Here is a 26,601-nt window from a genome sequence, read left to right as displayed (position 1 = left end):
TCATATAGAATAATTACGCGTCTTTTCACACCTTTATGTAACAATCAAATAATTTATGAATGAATAATATATCTTGTAATTTGGTATCATGTCACTATGTAAGAAGGATTGCCACGCTACCCTTTGTCTATATAAAGGGATAGAACCTATTGTAAAATCATCAAGCATTTATAATAAAAATCTTGTTGTTATCAAATTTCTTCATGTCTCTCTAAATAATCTCTTTCCGATTTTCTTAGTCTATCTCTTACATTCCTAGTTTTTTCATGCACTTCATATTATATCCCTTACAGTAAATAATAAAAAATAATAATGATAAAATTTCAGAAGCTGTTTCTACACATACAACTCTGGTTGCTTCTCCTATCTTTGTAAGTTTACTTCTCTTGAATATTTACTTTCTTGTTAATATTTTGTTTATGGTTTACTTCTCTTGAATATTTACTTTCCAAGGTTGGCAAAGTAGCTTATAGGTTGGATTTGTCCGAGGAGCTTAGTCAAATCCACAACACTTTCTATGTTTCACAATTATGAAAGTACGTGTTGGACGATGAGGTTGTGGTCCCTTTGAATGATATTCAGGTCGATGAGCGCTTGAATTATATTGAGAGCGCTTGAATTATATTGAGAGGCCGGTAGTGATAGTGGAGAGAAAGATGAAGGTCCTACGTAACTAGGAGATACATTTAGTAAAGGTTCAGTGGGAACATCGGAAAGACTCCGAGTGTACCTAGGAGCCTGAGTCTAAGATGCAAAGCATTATCCAAAGTTGTTCATGGTAGCTGACTTTGACGGCGAAATCTAGTTCAAGTAGGGGAGAATTGTAAGATCCCGACGATGAGGTAACTTCAATTTTAACCCTATGTGTGAAGAAATATTGCATTTTGACCCTTATACATGGGGAAGATTGCAAAAATGAACCATAGTGGCATTTTGGTAATTTTGGGCCGAGGATTAGTACGATGGGCGTACTCTTCGTACACAAGGCGTACATGATAAAGGTGTAGTATGTCGGGAGTACACCGCATACATAGGGCGTACGTGCGAGGGTTTCAATTCCTAAGATTTAGGATTTGTACGCTATTTAAACAACTTTATGGCCTTAGGACCTTCACCCTATTCAACCTCCAATCCTCATTTCGTCCTTTTCAACACTAATCTAGTATGTGTGATCCTTTAAGCTTAAAAGTGTATATTTGTGGTGCCTTTGAGGCCAAGTGAAGAAAAAAGCATCATCTTGTAAGATCAAGACCTTCTAGATCCAGGAACACCTTGCCTTCAAGATCAATTTTGAGGTATAAAGTTATGAATTTGATGATTCTATGCATAGATCTAAGTTATCCATGGATTTTGTGTCCTTTTGGTCCCATTATTTGGGTATTTTGAGTATAAGTTACTTCAATCCATTCAAGTTGTCGTTTCAGTCATTTTGAGGTGTTTAGAAGCATAAAAATGTAGTCTTGATCATATCTTCCCTTCCATGCATGTGTTATGAGGTCTTAATTGGTTTAGTGGTTGAGGTTTTTGATGTTAAGACCTTTTTATCCATACAAGACCATAAAGTTCGAAACTTTATGGTTAAAAACGTTATTTAAGACTTGGATCTGACTTTGGGTGTGAAACCTTGGTGTATTAAGCTCTTAAGCCATTAGGAGAAGAATCTGTGAGTACGTTGGGCGTACAAATTGGTATGCTACACGTATGTAGTTTGGACACCGACTCCTCGGACGATGAGTACACCTCGTGTACATCCGAAGTACGCCCCGTGTACGAGGGCTGAGCTGACTCGGCTAAGTTGACTTAGCTGAGTTGACTCGGCTGATTTCATTGAATTTGTGAGATTTTGACCAAGGGTATTTTGGGAAATTGATATTAATTCAGATTGGGAAATGTTTTGATTATTAGGAGTCGAATAGAGCCGATCGTCGGGGCAGAGATTCATTCAGATTGTTTTAGATTCAGAGGTGAGTTTTCCTTACTGTACTTACGGGTCGAAGGCACCAAGGCCAGCCCATTGGATTGATATCATGGTTTACCGTATGTTGCTATGTTGTAGTGATTTGTTAGATCTATATCCTGGTATATATGATGTTATTATGTTGTAGTGATATGTTAGATCTCTATGACTACCTGTATTTGCTTTTATTGATTGATAATGTTATGTTAGGGATATGTTATGGTTTATTAGGTTGAGGCGGGCAAGCTAATGTCGAAGGCTCGGAGAGCGGTCCAGATAGGTTGTAGGCCTGTGAGGCGGTCCATTCAAGCTGAAGGCTCATATTTACATGTTGTTGCTTGTTATGTTTATGTGGCGGTACTTTGGGGGGACTCAGTAAGAGTTGGCTTATAGTTTTAGTTTTGTTACAGGTACTTCTGAGGACCGTGGCAAGGTGAAGGCGAGACCGTACACATCCTTGGTTTTATGATGTTGGATCTTGGGAGACTCTGTTTTTTAATAATGTTTTTAGATAAAATTGTTATGTAAACACTCAGTAAGAGTTGGCCACCACGACGTGTCAATAGTTCTGTCCCAAGCTCATGATTCTTTTAGGGTTCCCTTTGTATTTAAACCTCTCTAAGTCATCTCAAGGGTTCATTACCAGCCTCCAAAACCCTTTTACCTCAAAGAAACCCTAACCCTAATTCCCTTAGTGATTTGTGGCCTTTTGGATCATTTATTGGCTTGGAGAAGAGGAGAATAAGGAGAAGAAGGTGCACTAGTGGCGGAACTTGCAAGTAAACAACATCATCAACATCCCACATTGCTTCTGGACCTTTATAAGTGTCAAAGGCTCAAACTTTATGGCTTGAAGTGGTTAGATCTGATATTTTATCCCATGTTCCTCATCTCTAAGCAAGTTTGAATAGAAGGAACACATAAATTTGGCAACTTTATGACTCTCCTGAGTCCCATGAGCAACATATATTATAGATCTAAATGTTGGTTGGGGGTTTTTTACTTTACATGAGTTTTTGGTCATATTAGCTCATTTTGACCTAAAATGGAATCTAGACATGTATTGGGCATGCATGTCTATAAACCTTCCATCTTTATGCTAGATCTGGTAGTGGAAACCCATGTGGAGTGATGGGTTAAGGAATTTTTTGGATGAATGACTTAATGGTTAAAACATTGTTGTACCTAGCTTTATTTGGACCCATGGCTTGAGATTTTGATATCTTTGGGTGTCTTAATGGATAAAGTTGGAAGATTTGTACATTTATATATAGAATGGACAGGATCTGAGCTTTGGAGCTCTTGGAATTGAAGAAAACGACTTGATCCTTTAAGCTATTAGAAACCTAGAGCCCATGATGTGGCCTTAGGTCGCCATGGCGTGGTGACTAGGTAATGCTCATATGTTCGACTGTATGAGGGCCACGACGTGACGATGGATGGCCACAACATGGCGGTTGACTAAATTCAACATTGACCATTGACTTTGACCTTTGACTTTTGGCATGGCATCAATTTTGATGAAATTTATATTTTTAGAAGGTACACTTAGGGTTTACCTCATGTGGACTGTTAGGAGGTGTTTAGCACCCATCTTTTGGTGGTGAGAGCTGTTTGGTGTGGTTGGCACGACATTAAGTTGGGGTTTAGACGGCTTTGTGATTCAGGTGAGTCTCCTCACTATACTTGTGAGTCGAAGGCACCAATGTCTGCCACTAGATTATGTATGTAGGAAGACCAGGTAGTGGCCTATGGCGGTTCTATATGGTGGCCCATGGCAATTATATGCAAGACCAGGATTTGGACCCTGGAAGTTATATGTAGAATGCTAGCTTTCTTTGTGATGCTTGCATAGAAGACCAGGAGGTGGCTCTTGGCCATCGTTTGTAAGACCTAGGTTGTTAGCCTAGGGCTTAGCAGGGAAAGAACATGATACAATATTTACGAGGCAAGATTCAAGCTTTTTAGCCCTAGGTAATAGTTTTTATCTAATTTTTTTTATTCCGAATGTGAAATTGAACCAAAGAGGATGTTCTTTGATTTTTAGAATCGGAGCCCTAAAGACCTTCTAGAAAAAAATCACCATAAAACACTAGCCCTAAGTTCTTTTTTCTTCCACTGTTCTCATCTTTAACGAACACATTTTCTTATTTCAAATGGATTCCACTTGATTCTTCTAGTAAATGGATTCCACACTTCTAGATGGCACTAGTGTTTGGAGTGTAGATTCCAAATTAGAGTTTGCATAGTTCGAACATGAACTGGTTTTCTTAGATTGGATCTCGATTATACGTTTTGAAGCTTAGAATATGAACGAAAGTTCATTTAGTTGAAAGATGGAACTGATTTTGATTGAATTTTGGCTCAGAGTCATGAAATCGTAGTTCCAAAACAATATTATAGGCAAGTTGGACGTTATAGTCGACATTGGAGTTTGTTTTGATCGAAATTAGAAAATTTCACTGTACGACACCCTACCACTGCAAGTAAAAATCATTACCTTAGTCTTCTTCTATGTCAATTGGTACCTTGGTGCAGATTCAATGTCGATGTTCATGAAGACGATTGGGACATCTGATGCTTTCAGAGGTGGCATGCCAAACGTTTGCTCTTGAAAGGATGACTTTGAGATCGTTGTAATGATACGAAACATAAGCATAGGATTTAAGGGGGGAGGGAGAGAGAGATAGAGATAGAGAGAGAGGGGGGAGTGTGTGTGTGTGTGTGACATCCCCATTTTCACGGCCAGAAAAGACCGATTTTGTTTATGCTTTGTTTGAAAATCAGAGTAACATTTTATATAAAAGTGTTGCGGAATTTGTCCTAAAACAAAATATGATAAAGATTTATCAAAAGCATTTCCATAGAAATGTATTTCATTAAAAAGACTCGGGATGTCATGTTCGATACAGATCATAAGCATAAACTATACAACATAGGCCTTACTACATTATTCCGTATTTACAGGCCTAAAATTCCTTAATCTCTCATCCCAAGACATCACATCTATGCTCATGCGCCACTACCTGTAATACAAGAAACTGAGTGGGTCAGGCTTGGGAGCCTGGTCATAGGGTTTTCAACCCACAATAAATAAGTTTATTAACTTTATCAAACCAAACAAACCCGATTACCTGTTCCCGTTATCCTCACTTTACGTCCCTATAACATCTAACACAAGGGACCTAGTTTAAGGACTATCATCGGGATGGACACTACTGCTAAGGGGATTCCTCAGCAATAAATGTCCTTAAGGAAACCATGTGGGGGATGGAGTACACCTGGTGAGCACACAATTCAAATAAACACCTACAGGTTGCGAGCCTGCTAGTGTTCCACTGGACTGTCGAGAATAGTCTGTGGTCGTCATCTATACTCCGTAGATGACTTGATCATCAATAACATCTATAACGAGGCCTCTAATTATTTTATTTTATCACACAGAAACTATTAAATCTACCCATGTTTTACCCAACACATTTTGTAGATATAAAATACATATACAGTTTAAATCATTTAAAGCGTGTATAAAATTGTTCATCCAGCATAGATAGCAAGTATACAGATAATATGCACACACAACACGTAATTTATATAAATACTTCATATCTATGTGTAAGCTGAAAGTAACTATGCACTCACCTGAAAAAGGTGGTGATTCTGCCTTCGAGCAGCGCTTTGTTATCTCAAAACAATTATCCCTCAATAAAACCTAGTATCAATATCACTAGGGTTTAGTCTAACATTAACCGCGACTCATTAATAGTTTAGCTATTACTATTATTATTATATAAGCGTTAAACAACACCCTATATAACTCATAATAATAGCCCAAATAATTATTTTAAGGTCCTAATAACATTACTATATTGAAACATAAGCTATACTAAAGATAGGTTAGGTACAACTCACTTACAGCGGGTTTTCTCAAAAACCGGGCTTCGCTGGAGCAGCGTTCCCGAGCCGAAAGGATCTTTTCTCAGGACTCCAGGAGCCACGGGACTTCCTTCGGATGCTAGGGGGTTTACCTAGACTTTAGGGGGACTTAGGGAGCTTCATGAGAGAGTGTAGAGAGAGAAAGAAGGGTTTGAAGGTGTGAGGAAGTGAGGGAACCCGACACCTCTATTTATAGGGGTGCTGACTGATGGACTCGCCGAGTAGGAGGACCTACTCATCGAGTTGGGGCATGTGGCAGCCTTCTGGTGGTGCCACGTACATGTCCAATTATGGTGGTGCACGTCACCCCTATCATGTATCAGTCTTCAAACTTAGAAAAATCATAACTCTCGCATACGAGCTCCGTTTTCGACGTTCATTTTTTTTCAATGCATAGGTAAAATCAAGACCTACACCTTTCATTTAGACTCCATTGGCTAATTCTCGACCGATCTCAAATTTAACAGTAGGAGGAGTTTAGACTGCTAAATGACCACGAAGAATTCATAACTCCTTCATATGGAATCTATTTTCATCTATATTTTTACCGTTGTGTTCCTATTAATGAGATCTTCAACTCTCATTTAGGTCACATAAGCCAAAAACTGCTCGAACTAAAATTCTAGTTTTAGGTCGTGCACTGCTAAACCGAATCTTAGAAAAATCATAACTTCCTCATACGAAGTCAGATTTGGGCGTTCTTTTTATGGATGTTCTCGGTTTAACATATACTACAACTTTGGTTTAGATCACTAAGGCTAAAAAGTCGTCCATCGTAAATTCACTATTTACGTCTCCCGGTGTCGTGCCCGTCTTGCCGTAAAACTTCGACGGGCCAGAACTTGTTCGTTATAACTTGGATTTCGGCGTTGTTTATATGTACGGAACCCTTGTTTCAACCACTACAGCTTTATGTAAAGATATCAGACTTATTTCACACTTTAATTTTGACGCTTATTTTTATCCTTTGTTAATTTATCTTTATAATTAAGTAATAAGCACACAAATACACATAATTCACATAGAATTCAAATATTTCATCTTTATTACTTCAAAAAGATTTACAATAATTTACCTAGACTATTACATTGTCTAAAAATGCTTAGCCCTGAAACCCAAGCGTTATAGAGAGAGAGAGAGACCCTTTTAAAAATTATATATATATATATATATATATATATATATATATATATATATATAAAGTTAGGTTCAAATGTGGGTTGACATCTATTGTGTGGACGAGCGGACAATGCTATTCTGTGATAATGATAAAGAAAATATGTTGTTTGATAATATAAATACCTTCAATTTTACATAACTATTGTCATTAACAAACATTTTCACTAATTAAATTGTCTATAAGGTTATTATACACTTATTATTATTATTATTTTCATTTTGTCAGAATATTGTCAGAATGTTGTCAGAATATTTATTGAGTCGTATTCTGTCAGAAAGAAATGAGTAAAAAAAACGATGTGTGACAACAAAAATAAATAAGAATTAGTGAAAATGCATTAAAATGACGATATTTTATAAGGTTGGACGTATTCGCATTTCTAAACAACTTATTCTTTTAGTAATTCTCATAGAATATATATATATATATATATATATATATATATATATATAGAGAGAGAGAGAGAGAGAGAGAGAGAGAGACAAAACATCGTAAATGGTCCATATGATAGTGAAATGACGTAAATACTCTCCGAATATAATAATCAAATAATAGTTAACAACCAAAAGCTAACAAACATAGCAAAGATGACCAAACATCAAAAGTTTTGAAAGTAATGGATCATCTGTAAAAAAATTTAATACTTAAAGACTAAACTTAAGATCTGGAGAAAACATAAGGACCAAAAATGATTTTTTTTTCATTTTATATTTTATATTATGTGGCGGTACTTTGGGGGGACTCAGTAAGAGTTGGCTTATAGTTTTAGTTTTGTTACAGGTACTTTTGAGAACCGTGGCAAGGTGAAGGCGAGACCGTACACATCCTTGGTTTTATGATGTTGGATCTTGGGAGACTCTGTTTTTTAATAATGTTTATAGATAAAATGGTTATGTAAACACTCAGTAAGAGTTGGCCACCACGACGTGTCAATAGTTCTGTCCCAAGCTCATGATTCTTTTAGGGTTTCCTTCGTATTTAAACCTCTCTAAGTGTAACACCGTGGATTTTCAAAGCAAAATTTTTCATTTAAATAATTAATTTAATATTAAAACACTTGTTTAAAATCTTATTCATATTCGTATTACAAAACATAGTTCCATTTTCATTTGAATAGACAACCAGGATCCTCCAAAATACAACTCTTTCCTCGGTGTGTACAATCGAACCGTTGCCATCCCGCGTTACCGTAAGAACCTGAAACAACATAACATAAACAACGTAAGCACGAAGCTTAGTGAGTTCCCCAATATACACCTTACGCACGTACGCCTTTCCAGGCCCTGACCTTCCGGTCCACTGCACAATGCCTTCCGGCCCATGAGATAATCGCCTTCCGGCCCATAAGATAATTCGCCTTCCGGCCCATACACATATATAACACATAACACAAATACTCTAACACATAAAGCACATATATCATATATCAACCTGACCTTCCTGTCACATAATACTTTGTCTTCCGGCCCATATATAAACATGTATATCACATGTAGCAGCTAACTTTCCATTTATAGCATATAATCATAACACATAACATACTTGACCTTCCGGTCACACAATCAAACCCTTCCGGGTGAAGTATAGTGAGAAGACTCACCTCGCGGACACTGGAAGATAGCAACTCCTGAAATCTCTTGCACTTGATCCTCCGAGCTACAAGCTCCCTGTCTCATCATATATCTCTTTTTAATACTTCTATCTTCCACGTTAACTGACCCTAAAACGTTACACACAGGTCAACTCGGGTCAATGGCCATCTCGACTGGACTCGGCGAGTACCCTGGCGACTCGGCGAGTCTAGTCGTCCTCACCAATTCCTGCATGATCCCTTTCTACTCGTCGAGTATCCCTCTTGACTCGACGAGGTCCTCGTGGAAGAATCGCGGGGCCACCCCGACTCTACTCGCCGAGTCTGAAGAACAACTCGGCGAGTCCCAGTAAATCTTCAAGCTACTCGCCGAGTCTGATCATCCGACTCGGCGAGTCCACGCCATGCAGTCGATCGAACTGCTTCCTGAGATACATATATTCTCGAATATACAAACATGGGACCTTCTGGACCTCTAAGGGTCCTAATACAAGGTTATAAACGTTGAATAACAACACAACAATCCATCTAGACTCCAAATGGGCTCCATAAACCCTAAATCTATATACACATCAATCCCAGGAGAATGTAATCCGAATTATTACCTGAATGATGTACCTTCCACGTCCCCAAACTTCAGAACTCGAACTCCCTGCAGTTCCTTTAGCTAAAACCCTTCTCCTCCTTGCACAACAATTCCTTCAAGGTCACCAATGGCCTTCAAGCTTGTTCTAGCCGCCCCAGTCGCCTAGGGTTCTTCCCCATCGGTCCAAAGTCGTGAAATGACGGCATAATAACCCTTATATACGACCCAATACTGAACGGCTAGGGTTTCCGCTGAACAGCGTCGACTCGCCGAGTCCATATCTGGACTCGTCGAGTCCAGTCGTGAACCCGCGACCAAACCTGCGACCCTACTCGGCGAGTCTGGCTCCAACTCGTCGAGTCTCCCCTTTAAAACACCCCCAAAATGCAACTTAACAATACTTGAGATTTTGGGCTGTTACACTAAGTCATCTCAAGGGTTCATTACCAGCCTCCAAAACCCTTTTACCTCAAAGAAACCCTAACCCTAATTCCCTTAGTGATTTGTGGCCTTTTGGATCATTTATTGGCTTGGAGAAGAGGAGAATAAGGAGAAGAAGGTGCACTAGTGGCGGAACTTGCAAGTAAACAACATCATCAACATCCCACATTGCTTCTGGACCTTTATAAGTGTCAAAGGCTCAAACTTTATGGCTTGAAGTGGTTAGATCTGATATTTTATCCCATGTTCCTCATCTCTAAGCAAGTTTGAATAGAAGGAACACATAAATTTGGCAACTTTATGACTCTCCTGAGTCCCATGAGCAACATATATTATAGATCTAAATGTTGGTTGGGGGTTTTTTACTTTACATGAGTTTTTGGTCATATTAGCTCATTTTGACCTAAAATGGAATCTAGACATGTATTGGGCATGCATGTCTATAAACCTTCCATCTTTATGCTAGATCTGGTAGTGGAAACCCATGTGGAGTGATGGGTTAAGGAATTTTTTGGATGAATGACTTAATGGTTAAAACATTGTTGTATCTAGCTTTATTTGGACCCATGGCTTGAGATTTTGATATCTTTGGGTGTCTTAATGGATAAAGTTGGAAGATTTGTACATTTATATATAGAATGGACAGGATCTGAGCTTTGGAGCTCTTGGAATTGAAGAAAACGACTTGATCCTTTAAGCTATTAGAAACCTAGAGCCCATGATGTGGCCTTAGGTCGCCATGGCGTGGTGACTAGGAAATGCTCATCTGTTCGACTGTATGAGGGCCACGACGTGACGATGGATGGTCACAACATGGCGGTTGACTAAATTCAACGTTGACCATTGACTTTGACCTTTGACTTTTGGCATGGCGTCAATTTTGATGAAATTTCTATTTTTAGAAGGTAGACTTAGGGTTTACCTCATGTGGACTGTTAGGAGGTGTTTAGCACCCATCTTTTGGTGGTGAGAGCTGTTTGGTGTGGTTGGCACGACATTAAGCTGGGTTTTAGACAGCTTTGTGATTCAGGTGAGTCTCCTCACTATACTTGTGAGTCGAAGGCACCAATGTCTGCCACTAGATTATGTATGTAGGAACACCAGGTAGTGGCCTATGGCGGTTCTATATGGTGGCCCATGGCAATTATATGCAAGACCAGGATTTGGACCCTGGAAGTTATATGTAGAATGCTAGCTTTCTTTGTGATGCTTGCATAGAAGACCAGGAGGTGGCTCTTGGCCATCGTTTGTAAGACCTAGGTTGTTAGCCTAGGGCTTAGCAGGGAAAGAACATGATACAATATTTACGAGGCAAGATTCAAGCTTTTTAGCCCTAGGTAATAGTTTTTATCTAATTTTTTTTATTCCAAATGTGAAATTGAACCAAAGAGGATGTTCTTTGATTTTTAGAATCGGAGCCCTAAAGACCTTCTAGAAAAAAATCACCATAAAACACTAGCCCTAAGTTCTTTTTTCTTCCACTGTTCTCATCTTTAACGAACACATTTTCTTATTTCAAATGGATTCCACTTGATTCTTCTAGTAAATGGATTCCACACTTCTAGATGGCACTAGTGTTTGGAGTGTAGATTCCAAATTAGAGTTTGCATAGTTCGAACATGAACTGGTTTTCTTAGATTGGATCTCGATTATACGTTTTGAAGCTTAGAATATGAACGAAAGTTCATTTAGTTGAAAGATGGAACTGATTTTGATTGAATTTTGGCTCAGAGTCATGAAATCGTAGTTCCAAAACAATATTATAGGCAAGTTGGACGTTATAGTCGACATTGGAGTTTGTTTTGATCGAAATTAGAAAATTTCACTGTACGACACCCTACCACTGCAAGTAAAAATCATTACCTTAGTCTTCTTCTATGTCAATTGGTACCTTGGTGCAGATTCAATGTCGATGTTCATGAAGACGATTGGGACATCTGATGCTTTCAGAGGTGGCATGCCAAACGTTTGCTCTTGAAAGGATGACTTTGAGATCGTTGTAATGATACGAAACATAAGCATAGGATTTAAGGGGGGGGGAGAGAGAGAGAGAGAGAGAGGGGGGGGAGTGTGTGTGTGTGTGTGACATCCCCATTTTCACGGCCAAAAAAGACCGATTTTGTTTATGCTTTGTTTGAAAATCAGAGTAACATTTTATATAAAAGTGTTGCGGAATTTGTCCTAAAACAAAATATGATAAAGATTTATCAAAAGCATTTCCATAGAAATGTATTTCATTAAAAAGACTCGGGATGTCATGTTCGATACAGATCATAAGCATAAACTATACAACATAGGCCTTACTACATTATTCCGTATTTACAGGCCTAAAATTCCTTAATCTCTCATCCCAAGACATCACATCTATGCTCATGCGCCACTACCTGTAATACAAGAAACTGAGTGGGTCAGGCTTGGGAGGCTGGTCATAGGGTTTTCAACCCACAATAAATAAGTTTATTAACTTTATCAAACCAAACAAACCCGATTACCTGTTCCCGTTATCCTCACTTTACGTCCCTATAACATCTAACACAAGGGACCTAGTTTAAGGACTATCATCGAGATGGACACTACTGCTAAGGGGATTCCTCAGCAATAAATGTCCTTAAGGCAACCATGTGGGGGATGGAGTACACCTGGTGAGCACACAGTTCAAATCAACACCTACAGGTTGCGAGCCTGCTAGTGTTCCACTGGACTGTCGAGCATAGTCTGTGGTCGTCATCTATACTCCGTAGATGACTTGATCATCAATAACATCTATAACGAGGCCTCTCATTATTTTATTTTATCACACAGCAACTATTAAATCTACCCATGTTTTACCCAACACATTTTGTAGATATAAAATACATATACAGTTTAAATCATTTAAAGCGTGTATAAAATTGTTCATCCAGCATAGATAGCAAGTATACAGATAATATGCACACACAACACGTAATTTATATAAATACTTCATATCTATGTGTAAGCTGAAAGTAACTATGCACTCACCTGAAAAAGGTGGTGATTCTGCCTTCGAGCAGCGCTTTGTTATCTCAAAACAATTATCCCTCGATAAAACCTAGTATCAATATCACTAGGGTTTAGTCTAACATTAACCGCGACTCATTAATAGTTTAGCTATTACTATTATTATTATATAAGCGTTAAACAACACCCTATATAACTCATAATAATAGCCCAAATAATTATTTTAAGGTCCTAATAACATTACTATATTGAAACATAAGCTATACTAAAGATAGGTTAGGTACAGCTCACTTACAGCGGGTTTTCTCGAAAACCGGGCTTCGCTGGAGCAGCGTTCCCGAGCCGAAAGGATCTTTTCTCAGGACTCCAGGAGCCTCGGGGCTTCCTTCGGATGCTAGGGGGTTTACCTAGGCTTTTAGGGGGACTTAGGGAGCTTCATGAGAGAGTGTAGAGAGAGAAATAAGGGTTTGAAGGTGTGAGGAAGTGAGGGAACCCGACACCTCTATTTATAGGGGTGCTGACAGATGGACTCGCCGAGTAGGAGGACCTACTAATCGAGTTGGGGCATGTGGCAGCCTTCTGGCGGTGCCACGTACATGTCCAATTATGGTGGTGCACGTCACCCCTATCGTGTATCAGTCTTCAAACTTAGAAAAATCATAACTCTCTCATACGAGCTCCGTTTTCGAGGTTCATTTTTTTTCAATGCATAGGTAAAATCAAGACCTACAACTTTCATTTAGACTCCATCGGCTATTCTTGACCGATCTCAAATTTAACAGTAGGAGGAGTTTAGACTGCTAAATGACCACGAAGAATTCGTAACTCCTTCATATGGAATCCATTTTCATCTATATTTTTACTATTGTGTTCCTATTAATGAGATCTTCAACTCTCATTTAGGTCACATAAGCCAAAAACTGCTCGAACTAAAATTCTAGTTTTAGGCCGTGCACTGCTAAACCGAATCTTAGAAAAATCATAACTTCCTCATACGAAGTCAGATTTGGGCGTTCTTTTTATGGATGTTCTCGGTTTAACATATACTACAACTTTGGTTTAGATCACTAAGGCTAAAAAGTCCTCCATCGTAAATTCACTATTTACATCTCCCGGTGTCGTGCCCGTTTTGCCGTAAAACTTCGACGGGCCATAACTTGTTCGTTATAACTCGGATTTCGGCGTTGTTTATATGTACGGAACCCTTGTTTAAACCACTACAGCTTTATGTAAAGATATCGGACTTATTTCACACTTTAATTTTGACGCTTATTTTTATCCTTTGTTAATTTATCTTTATAATTAAGTAATAAGCACACAAATACACATAATTCACATAGAATTCAAATATTTCATCTTTATTACTTCAAAAAGATTTACAATAATTTACCTAGACTATTACATTGTCTAAAAATGCTTAGCCCTGAAACCCAAGCGTTATAGAGAGAGAGAGACCCTTTTAAAAATTATATATATATATATATATATATATATATATATATATATATATATATATATATATATATATATATATAAAGTTAGGTTCAAATGTGGGTTGACATCTATTGTGTGGACGAGCGGACAATGCTATTCTGTGATAATGATAAAAAAAATATTTTGTTTGATAATATAAATACCTTCAATTTTACATAACTATTGTCATTAACAAACATTTTCACTAATTAAATCGTCTATAAGGTTATTATACACTTATTATTATTATTATTTTCATTTTGTCAGAATGTTGTCAGAATATTTATTGAGTCGTATTCTGTCAGAAAGAAATGAGTAAAAAAAATGATGTGTGACAACAAAAATAAATAAGAATTAGTGAAAATGCATTAAAATGACGATATTTTATAAGGTTGGACGTATTCACATTTCTAAACAACTTATTCTTTTAGTAATTCTCATAGAATATATATATATATATATATATATATATATATATATATATATATATATATAGAGAGAGAGAGAGAGAGAGAGAGAGAGAGACAAAACATCGTAAATGGTCCATATGATAGTGAAATGACGTAAATACTCTCCGAATATAATAATCAAATAATAGTTAACAACCAAAAGCTAACAAACTTAGCAAAGATGACCAAACATCAAAAGTTTTGAAAGTAATGGATCATCTGTAAAAAAAATTTAATACTTAAAGACTAAACTTAAGATCTGGAGAAAACATAAGGACCAAAAATGATTTTTTTTTCATTTTATATTTTATATTATGTGGCGGTACTTTAGGGAGACTCAGTAAGAGTTGGGTTATAGTTTTAGTTTTGTTACAGGTACTTCTGAGGACCGTGGCAAGGTGAAGGCGAGATCGTACACATCCTTGGTTTTATAATGTTGGATCTTGGGAGACTCTGTTTTTTAATAATGTTTTTAGATAAAATGGTTATGTAAACACTCAGTAAGAGTTGGCCACCACGACGTGTCAATAGTTCTGTCCCAAGATCATAATTCTTTTAGGGTTCCCTTCGTATTTAAACCTCTCTAAGTCATCTCAAGGGTTCATTACCAGCCTCTAAAACCCTTTTACCTCAAAGAAACCCTAACCCTAATTCCCTTAGTGATTTGTGGCCTTTTGGATCATTTATTGGCTTGGAGAAGAGGAGAATAAGGAGAAGAAGGTGCACTAGTGGCGGAACTTGCAAGTAAACAACATCATCAACATCCCACATTGCTTCTGGACCTTTATAAGTGTCAAAGGCTCAAACTTTATGGCTTGAAGTGGTTAGATCTGAGATTTTATCCCATGTTCCTCATCTCTAAGCAAGTTTGAATGGAAGGAACACATAAATTTGGCAACTTTATGACTCTCCTGAGTCCCATGAGCAACATATATTATAGATCTAGATGTTGGTTGGGGGTTTTTTTACTTTACATGAGTTTTTGGTCATATTAGCTCATTTTGACCTAAAATGGAATCTAGACATGTATTGGGCATGCATGTCTATAAACCTTCCATCTTTATGCTAGATCTGGTAGTGGAAACCCCTGTGGAGTGATGGGTTAAGGAATTTTTTGGATGAATGACTTAATGGTTAAAACATTGTTGTACCTAGCTTAATTTGGACCCATGGCTTGAGATTTTGATATCTTTGGGTGTCTTAATGGATAAAGTTGGAAGATTTGTACATTTATATATAGAATGGACAGGATCTGAGCTTTGGAGCTCTTGGAATTGAAGAAAACGACTTGATCCTTTAAGCTATTAGAAACCTAGAGCCCATGATGTGGCCTTAGGTCGCCATGGTGTGGTGACTAGGAAATGCTCATCTGTTCGACTGTATGAGGGCCACGACGTGACGATGGATGGTCACAACATGGCGGTTGACTAAATTCAACGTTGACCATTGACTTTGACCTTTGACTTTTGGCATGGCGTCAATTTTGATGAAATTTCTATTTTTAGAAGGTAGACTTAGGGTTTACCTCATGTGGACTGTTAGGAGGTGTTTAGCACCCATCTTTTGGTGGTGAGAGCTGTTTGGTGTGGTTGGCACGACATTAAGCTGGGTTTTAGACGGCTTTGTGATTCAGGTGAGTCTCCTCACTATACTTGTGAGTCGAAGGCACCAATGTCTGCCACTAGATTATGTATGTAGGAACACCAGGTAGTGGCCTATGGCGGTTCTATATGGTGGCCCATGGCAATTATATGCAAGACCAGGATTTGGACCCTGGAAGTTATATGTAGAATGCTAGCTTTCTTTGTGATGCTTGCATAGAAGACCAGGAGGTGGCTCTTGGCCATCGTTTGTAAGACCTAGGTTGTTAGCCTAGGGCTTAGCAGGGAAAGAACATGATACAATATTTACGAGGCAAGATTCAAGCTTTTTAGCCCTAGGTAATAGTTTTTATCTAATTTTTTTTATTCCAAATGTGAAATTGAACCAAAGAGGATGTTCTTTGATTTTTAGAATCGGAGCCCTAAAGACCTTCTAGAAAAAAATCACCATAAAACACTAGCCCTAAGTTCTTTTTTCTTCCACTGTTCTCATCTTTAACGAACACATTTTCTTATTTCAAATGGATTCCACTTGATTCTTCTAGTAAATGGATTCCACACTTCTAGATGGCACTAGTGTTTGGAGTGTAGATTCCAAATTAGAGTTTGCATAGTTCGAACATGAACTGGTTTTCTTAGATTGGATCTCGATTATACGTTTTGAAGCTTAGAATATGAACGAAAGTTCATTTAGTTGAAAGATGGAACTGATTTTGATTGAATTTTGGCTCAGAGTCATGAAATCGTAGTTCCAAAACAATATTATAGGCAAGTTGGACGTTATAGTCGACATTGGAGTTTGTTTTGATCGAAATTAGAAAATTTCACTGTACGACACCCTACCACTGCAAGTAAAAATCATTACCTTAGTCTTCTTCTATGTCAATTGGTACCTTGGTGCAGATTCAATGTCGATGTTCATGAAGACGATTGGGACATCTGATGCTTTCAGAGGTGGCATGCCAAACGTTTGCTCTTGAAAGGATGACTTTGAGATCGTTGTAATGATACGAAACATAAGCATAGGATTTAAGGGGGGGGGGGGGAGAGAGAGAGAGAGAGGGGGGGAGTGTGTGTGTGTGTGACATCCCCATTTTCACGGCCAGAAAAGACCGATTTTGTTTATGCTTTGTTTGAAAATCAGAGTAACATTTTATATAAAAGTGTTGCGGAATTTGTCCTAAAACAAAATATGATAAAGATTTATCAAAAGCATTTCCATATAAATGTATTTCATTAAAAAGACTCGGGATGTCATGTTCGATACAGATCATAAGCATAAACTATACAACATAGGCCTTACTACATTATTCCGTATTTACAGGCCTAAAATTCCTTAATCTCTCATCCCAAGACATCACATCTATGCTCATGCGCCACTACCTGTAATACAAGAAACTGAGTGGGTCAGGCTTGGGAGGCTGGTCATAGGGTTTTCAACCCACAATAAATAAGTTTATTAACTTTATCAAACCAAACAAACCCGATTACCTGTTCCCGTTATCCTCACTTTACGTCCCTATAACATCTAACACAAGGGACCTAGTTTAAGGACTATCATCGAGATGGACACTACTGCTAAGGGGATTCCTCAGCAATAAATGTCCTTAAGGCAACCATGTGGGGGATGGAGTACACCTGGTGAGCACACAGTTCAAATCAACACCTACAGGTTGCGAGCCTGCTAGTGTTCCACTGGACTGTCGAGCATAGTCTGTGGTCGTCATCTATACTCCGTAGATGACTTGATCATCAATAACATCTATAACGAGGCCTCTCATTATTTTATTTTATCACACAGCAACTATTAAATCTACCCATGTTTTACCCAACACATTTTGTAGATATAAAATACATATACAGTTTAAATCATTTAAAGCGTGTATAAAATTGTTCATCCAACATAGATAGCAAGTATACAGATAGTATGCACACACAACACGTAATTTATATAAATACTTCATATCTATGTGTAAGCTGAAAGTAACTATGCACTCACCTGAAAAAGGTGGTGATTCTGCCTTCGAGCAGCCTTTGTTATCTCAAAACAATTATCCCTCGATAAAACCTAGTATCAATATCACTAGGGTTTAGTCTAACGTTAACTGCGACTAATTAATAGTTTAGCTATTACTATTATTATTATATAAGAGTTAAACAACACCGTATATAACTCATAATAATAGCCCAAATAGTTATTTTAAGGTCCTAATAACATTACTATATTGAAACATAAGCTATACTAAAGATAGCTTAGGTACAGCTCACTTACAGCGGGTTTTCTCGAAAACCGGGCTTCGCTGGAGCAGCATTCCCGAGCCGAAAGGATCTTTACTCAGGACTCCAGGAGCCTCGGGGCTTTCTTTGGATGCTAGGGGGTTCACCTAGACTTTAGAGGGACTTAGGGAGCTTCATGAGAGAGTGTAGAGAGAGAAAGAAGGGTTTGAAGGTGTGAGGAAGTGAGGGAACCCGGCACCTCTATTTATAGGGGTGCTGACTGATGGACTCGACGAGTAGGTGACTCGCCGAGTAGGAGGACCTACTCGTCGAGTTGGGGCATGTGGCAGCCTTCTGGCAGTGCCACATGTCCAATTCTGGTGGTGCACGTCACCCTTATCGCGTATCAGTCTTCAAACTTAGAAAATCATAACTCTCGCATACGAGATCCGTTTTCGACGTTCTTTTTTTCAATGCATAGGTAAAATCAAGACCTACAACTTTCATTTAGACTTCATCGGCTAATTCTCGATCGATCTCAAATTTAACAGTAGGAGGAGTTTAGACTGCTAAATGACCGCGAAGAATTCGTAACTCCTTCATATGGAATTCGTTTTCATCTATCTTTTTACCATTGTGTTCCTATTAATGAGATCTTCAACTCTCATTTAGGTTACGTAAGCCAAAAAATGCTCGAACTAAAATTCGAGTTTCAGGTCGTGCACTGCTAAACCGAATCTTAGAAAAATCATAACTTCCTCATACAAAGTCAGATTTTGACGTTCTTTTTATGGATGTTCTCGGTTTAACATATACTACAACTTTGGTTTAGATCACTAAGGCTAAAAAGTCCTCCATCGTAAATTCACTATTTACGTCTCCCGGTGCCATGCCTGTTTTGCCGTAAAACTTCGACGGGCCATAACTTGTTCGTTATAACTCGGATTTCGGCGTTCTTTATATGTACGGAACCCTTGTTTCAACCACTACAGCTTTATGTAAAGATATCGGACTTATTTCACACTTTAATTTTGACGCTTATTTTTATCCTTTATTAATTTATCTTTATAATTAAGTAATAAGCACACAAATACACATAATTCACTAATTCAAATTTTTCATCTTTATTACTTCAAAAAGATTTACAATAATTTACCTAGACTATTACATTGTCTAAAAATGCTTAGCCCTGAAACCCAGGCGTTACACACAGAGAGAGAGAGAGATAGACCCTTTTAAAAATTATAATATATATATATATATATATATATATATATATATATATATATATATATATATAAAGTTAGGTTCAAATGTGAGTTGACATCTATTGTGTGGACGTGCGGACAATGCTATTCTGTGATAATGATAAAGAAAATATGTTGTTTGATAATATAAATACCTTCAATTTTACATAACTATTGTCATTAACAAACATTTTCACTAATTAAATCGTCTATAAGGTTATTATACACTTATTATTTTTATTATTTTCATTTTGTCAGAATATTGTCAGAATGTTGTCAGAATATTTATTGAGTCGTATTTTGTCAGAAAGAAATGAGTAAAAAAAAACGATGTGTGACAACAAAAATAAATAAGAATTAGTGAAAATGCATTAAAATGACGATATTTTATAAGGTTTAACGTATTCACATTTCTAAACAACTTATTCTTTTAGTAACTCTCATAGAATATATATATATATATATATATATATATATATATATATATATATATATATATATATATATATATATATATATAGAGAGAGAGAGAGAGAGAGACAAAACATCATAAATGGTCCATATGATAGTGAAATGACGTAAATACTCTCCGAATATAATAATCAAATAATAGTTAACAACCAAAAGCTAACAAACTTAGCAAAGATGACCAAACATCAAAAGTTTTGAAAGTAATGGATCATCTGTAAAAAAAAAATTTAATACTTAAAGACTAAACTTAAGATCTGGAGAAAACATAAGGACCAAAAATGATTTTTTTTTCATTTTATATTTTATAAAGGTTTCGACACTATGAATGGATATTTAGAGATTTATAATTGAGTTTCGTATAATTATATATTTATTTAGATTATAATTCTTATGTGAAATTATAATATAAAGATAAAAGATATTTTAATTATGTACCTTGACAAAACATATTCCACACTGTTTATGTTCGACCATATTCCACACTGTTTACGTTCGACCATATCAACTAGGAGAAGGCCATGCTCCGCATGGGGTGAATAAGGTTTTGATGTTAATTGAGTTTTGAATTGTCAAAATGGATAAAACACAAAAAAATGTGACCAAAGTTAACAGAATTGGAAAATTGGTGGCAAAGTATAAAAGAAAAAACAAAATGGCAGTTTTGGAAAAAGCTACAAAAGTGTGGCAAAACCCAAAAACTAATAACATCTTAGGCAAAAATATAAATATTATAAAAGTTTGTGGCCAAAGTCAGAAACTTAGAAGTTTACTGTTCCCTCAATCCCACGAGATTTTATATATATATATATATATATATATATATATATATATATATATATATATATATATATATATATATATTGGTGACCAAGTATAAAAGAAAAAAACAAAAGGAACAACTTTGGATAAAGCTACAAAAAGTGGCAAAACCCAAAAACTAATAACATCTTAAGCAAAAATATAAATATTATAAAAATTTGTGGCAAAAGTCTGAAACTTAGAAGTTTATTGTTCCTTCAATCCCACGGGATATATATATATATATATATATATATATATATATATATATATATATATATATATATATATAGAGAGAGAGAGAGAGAGAGAGAGAGTTAGGATCATATATATCCTTTGAGTAATGTGTGAATGTATGACTCAATATAAACCAATCATTTTAAAAACCTAATTAATTATGAGAATTATGTAAATTAATTATATATCCAAGATAATATCCCTTAATTTTAGGCAAAGTTTTTAATCAATTTGTTATCTTTACAATCAATGAAAACGCACACACATCTTCACCAAGCCAACAATTAAAAAAACCTCAAACCACCACCATTTTTTTCTGCGTTTTCCTGCCATTAATAACACAACCAGACAACACCACCATCTCCTCTTTTTCATCCTATCTTTGAATTGAAGTTGATCCATTAGGAAAATGTCCCTTATCATTCGATCTTCAATCTGTGAACATTCTTGTAATATGCATTATTGTGTTGTTCATTGCGAATTCCGACAACTTCATGGTCACCGTCATTAATAAATTTTGTTAGTAGGTGATGAAATCAGACCTCCACAACCACCGTAATTCCTCGATCCTTCATTATCAGAATATGTTATACTTGCTAAATGAGGGATCTTTGCGTACGGAACGGGTAGGATCTTCAACGAAACTGGTGGTTTATTTATAAGTTTGAATACAATATTTAAATTGGACCTGCAAATTAAAATTTGATGATTCTCTCAAATTCTTGTTAAAAGCTTTACATATTTAAATTTATGCATTCAACGGAATGAACTTTTACATCATGAGTGTTCTTAATTTTTGTACTTATTGCATGAAAAGAAGTTCGACAGTTGATGGATTTTTGGATTGTGCCTCAAATTCGAAATGTTTGACTTTTCTTATGATATTCACATTAACCCGTCGATTTTGTTTTTGAATTCATAAACGAATCTTAAATCAATATATATTTGTTAAATCAATGGTATGACCCACCAAAAACTTGTTTACTACCTTGGAACAATACCCATACTAGAAGATGGTAGTTTCTTAAAAATGTTTTAATTTATCAACATATATAAATATCTTATTATGAGAATTAGAACTTGTTTATTTGGTCGATTTTGTAATTTATATGGTTATTTTTATACAGGTTCAAATGGTGGTTGTTCTTTAGAAAGGTTTGAAGATAGGGTTTGCTGAAGAGAGACGGGGTTTTGGTGCATAAGACACAATGTATAACTCAAGTTGAAGAAATTGAGAACACTTCTATTGAAGTTAAAATTTCCACTGCCGCATAAAAAAGAACAAAAATAAAGACTTCACGAATGTAGTGCAAAAAAAAACACTAGAATTCAATATTATGGAAGACATTCTCAGAGAATGTCATCCTTATAAAATGTATTATAACTTATTCTTAAAGAATTATTGAAGATTTTTTTTAATATTTTTACATTTTTGATGTATATCAGTTTCAAAATGTATTTCAAGTTTAATCTCATAAAAATGTTAACAAATTCTATAAGAATATATCCATTGGAGAAAGTAAAACACAAAAATGCTTTAAATATTTGCATTTTTCAAGAATACTTGAATTTTTTAAGAATTCTTTAGTTGTATAAAATAAGTTATGATGTTATAAAGCTAGAACACTATATTTTTCAAGAATTGCTAACGTTGTATAAAAAAATTGTGCTATAGAATTATAACAATTCAAATTCTTCAAGAATTCTTTAGGTTTGTAAAGAATTAAATGTGTTAAACCATTCCTTATGCCTAAATCCTGCAAGAAATTTTTATTTGTTCTTAAGTTAAACGGATTCTTAACCTTAAATTCTAACAGAATATTTGATTTGTTGTTAAATTAAATTGATTCTTAAAAGTTACTCCTTAAAAATCAAGATCTAAGATAGAACAATATATTCTTCGAGAATATCATATTATTATTTGTTTTAAAAAATTCAAATTATTCTCCGGGAAACATATGATTCTCATTGACATATTATATTCTAATTTGTGTTAAATTTTTTAATTTGATTTTCATTAATTAAGTTTGACTTAGTTACCTAAAATGTAGGTAAATTTTTATTTATGTCTCTTAATAAATTGCCATATTTACCTTTACAAGTAGTTAAATGCAATTATATAGTGATTGCCAGCCTATGTTAACATTATGTACCTTAAGATCACAACTATTTTATTTTTTTAATCTATTGATCAAAATTTGGTCACACATTCACATAATACTTATGATTCACATTTAATCATAACCCTATATATATATATATATATATATATATATATATATATATATATATATATATATATAATGTAATTTATTAAAAAGTAGTATAACCAATTTTTATTATTTATTTATAAAAAATAGGTATAAAGTGCTCATTTTATAATAATGAAAATGGGCTAACATCAACCTATAAATGTTATCTCCGTAAATTGGTGGTGGACCCCACCTGACTTCATTTTTTTTCTTTTGAAAAAACAGAGATGTCAAACATGCCAAAGTCTAGACGCTAGTATACTACAGTCGATGCTTTGATTAGTGAGTTCCAGCACTAATTACACCATACTCACTCTACCTTTTTGCTTCTTATCTTAAAATCGAAGGCCTCAACAAAATGAATATTTCCTTTCTTCAAATTCCAATGGCTGAAATTGTTTTTAGCGTCGTCATCACGTGATGTGTGAGAAACTGGTATCTGGTGACTTGATGAAGCTGGCTCGATCTGATGGGATCGATTCTAACCTAAACATTTCCCATGGTTCAAGTCGTGGTTGCTGATGCAAGCCAGAAGCACATAACAGATAGAGTTTTTCAATTGTGGGTGAACGATCTCCAGGATTTGGCGTACTACATAGATGATGTACTCGATGATGTGGACACCAAAGCTCTGCGACGCAAGTTGAATAACGATGCTCATGCCAACACCAGCATTGGTAATGTATTGAAGTTCATCCCAAAATGTTGTACTAATTTCAGTCCTCTCAATGTTTTGTATGGTCAGCAGATGAGTTCTAAGCTAGAAGAGATCACCACCAAATTGCATGATCTTGTTGACCAGAAAAATGATTTGGGTTTAATGGTGAATGTTGAAAGGTCAAGTATAAGGGCTGCCTAGCCGGTCTTGAAAACTTAAATAGTTTTCAAGACCAGGACGAAAATGTGAGGAACAAACAGTAAACAGTCAACATTGAAATCACACAGTTAAATGAATTACTTGACTTCCCATGTAAAGTTTTCATTGAATTACTTGACTTCCCATGTATAGTTTTCATTTTTTTTTCATATTAAAGCCTTTTTTGGGTTGTTGGTATCAGGTTAATACATACCACAAGTCCACAACTAGCAAACTTATGAGTTATGATTCAGTTCAACAAACAAAAAGAAAAGTAACATTTCCTCAATTCCAGAGATGCAAGTTTTGACTTTTTCAACTTTATAATTCTTGTTCATTGTGAACTCAATTTTACCATCAGAAATACTTCAAATTACAGAAATTGAGGATAAATTAATTAGGAAATTTATAATGATATTATACATCCAAGTACTACTATACTAGATTTAACATTTGAAGAAAAGTGGGAATTTAGAAAAACCAAATTACAATTTAGAAAAGAAAGAAGATAAAAAAACAAGGCAAGAAAAGTGAGAAGCATACTTAATTTTATGATTTTTCTTTCGTGAACAAGATTACAATTATCTGTTGCCGCTTGCGCCATGCTGTGTTGCGTCTGCTGGTGGAGGCAGGAGGCTGGAGGGTCAAGGGTGACCTACGGTGGCGATTGTGGCATCTAGCGTAAGGCTTTTCCATCCAACGATGCGACGACTACCAGCGAGCAATGAAAAACAGATTGTGGTTCGATTCACCATTCAATTGTTCTCGTAATCTCGTTCACGTCTTTCCGATTGGGTAGGAGGGGCCACATTTCACAATTCTGGGCTGTACCTAGAAATTTTTAACTTATTGGACTACTTTTGACCCAAAATTCAGGGGGGGGGGGGGGGGGGGAGGGGGGGCAAGACCCCTCCTGGCCCTATTAAAGATCCCTCCCTGTCCTCACTCTTCAAAACCTCGAAAATAGTCATATTTCATTTCCTTATTTTTTTTAAATATATTTATACAAATATTACTCTTTTTGTAGAGAGCTAGAAACCATAAAGTTTTAATATACTTTTTATAATTTTTTAAGATATATTATTTAACTAAATGTTATTAGAAGTGAAAAAGAAAAAAAATATCACATTTTCTAACCATTAGCCAATTAGAGAAGGAGAGAGAGTGCGAAGAGGCTATCCTGTCCGGGGAAACCCGTCATCTAAACCGCACCCATGATGTGGTGATCTTTAATATTATTCTAGTCCAATCAGCAAACAACAAACCGCCGTGTGCAATTGCACCCACACCGTCCGACCATAACACATATTTTTTGTTTTATAAAATTGCCTTTCTTTTACTCCAAAATTAATCGTGAGTTTTTTAATTTTTTTTTACAAATGCATTTTTGTAAGATTTCTTGTTGTTTCATTTTTTTTATTCTGGAAACTGTTTTTCTTTATGTAAAATTGCTTACCAATAAAAGTTAGGTTTCACAATTTTTCACAAATTCTTTTTTTTACAGGTTTTTTTTCATATTTTTTTATAGGAACAACACAGATACAAACTTTAGTCACTAAAAACTCCCACCCACGGTTGGTATGACATTTTTGAACTTCAAGGAAAAGACTTTAAAGCCTAGAATGACAATCATTGTTTTCATATGAAGGCTAGCTCTATTCATTGCAAAAGTAAGTAAAAACAGAACAAAATGGCATGGGAAAATAGATGCTAAACTTCTGAAGATTATATGAAGATATTTTATAGGAGTGATTCTTTTCTTTTCTTGTAATGTGGTTTCTTGGGTTGCAAAGCAAGCATTCGGAGAACTTTTGTATTTGGGGGTTATGCTTTTCTTTAGCATCACAAAATGTGAGGTATACAATATATTATAGTTTTTACGGAAACTTTATACTTTCCTTGAACAAATTTTGATTCTAAACCCTAAACAAATTTTCGACTTAAAACATATTTACAATAAGACTTGTAGAACATAGAAAGGAATTTTAGAAAACATGTAAAAAAATTTGTGAAAAAAACTGTGAAAATGTTTTCTTTAAAAAATACATTATAAATTAATTTATAAAAAGCTTAAAAAACTAGAAATTTATTTTTCAGAATAAAAATAAAACAACACAGAAATATCACAAAAAACAAATTTGGAAAAAGAATTTAAAAATTCAACACAAAATCGATAATAAAAAAATAAAATTAATGGTAAATTTATAAAAAAAAAAAGAAAGAATATAAATCTCGAAACATGCTATTGTAGGTATTTTTTTGGATATTAAACTAGAAAAAAGAAGAATTTTAAATACAATTAAAATAGTTGATTGGTTATTAATATTGCT

At 35.5% G+C, this 26,601-nt stretch overlaps 1 protein-coding gene across 1 annotated transcript; it reads left to right on the top strand.

Moving 5' to 3' along the window:
- The first annotated feature begins 23,914 nt into the window (after positions 1-23,914).
- LOC111910786 (putative disease resistance RPP13-like protein 1) lies at positions 23,915-24,274 on the top strand. The gene has a single exon (XM_023906604.1). The coding sequence runs from the start codon at positions 23,915-23,917 to the stop codon at positions 24,272-24,274; it is 360 nt and encodes a 119-aa protein (XP_023762372.1).
- Positions 24,275-26,601: the final 2,327 nt, after the last annotated feature.

Source organism: Lactuca sativa, chromosome 1 (genome assembly GCF_002870075.4).
Source record: "Lactuca sativa cultivar Salinas chromosome 1, Lsat_Salinas_v11, whole genome shotgun sequence".
Classification (NCBI taxonomy): domain Eukaryota; kingdom Viridiplantae; phylum Streptophyta; class Magnoliopsida; order Asterales; family Asteraceae; genus Lactuca; species Lactuca sativa.
The sequence above is the reverse complement of the archived record's forward strand: the minus strand, read 5'-3'. Positions and strand labels throughout refer to the sequence as shown.

Coding starts and splice junctions, on each gene's coding strand:
- LOC111910786 (XM_023906604.1), top strand. CDS start 23,915: ATGGTTCAAGTCGTGGTTGCTGATGCAAGCCAGAAGCACATAACAGAT.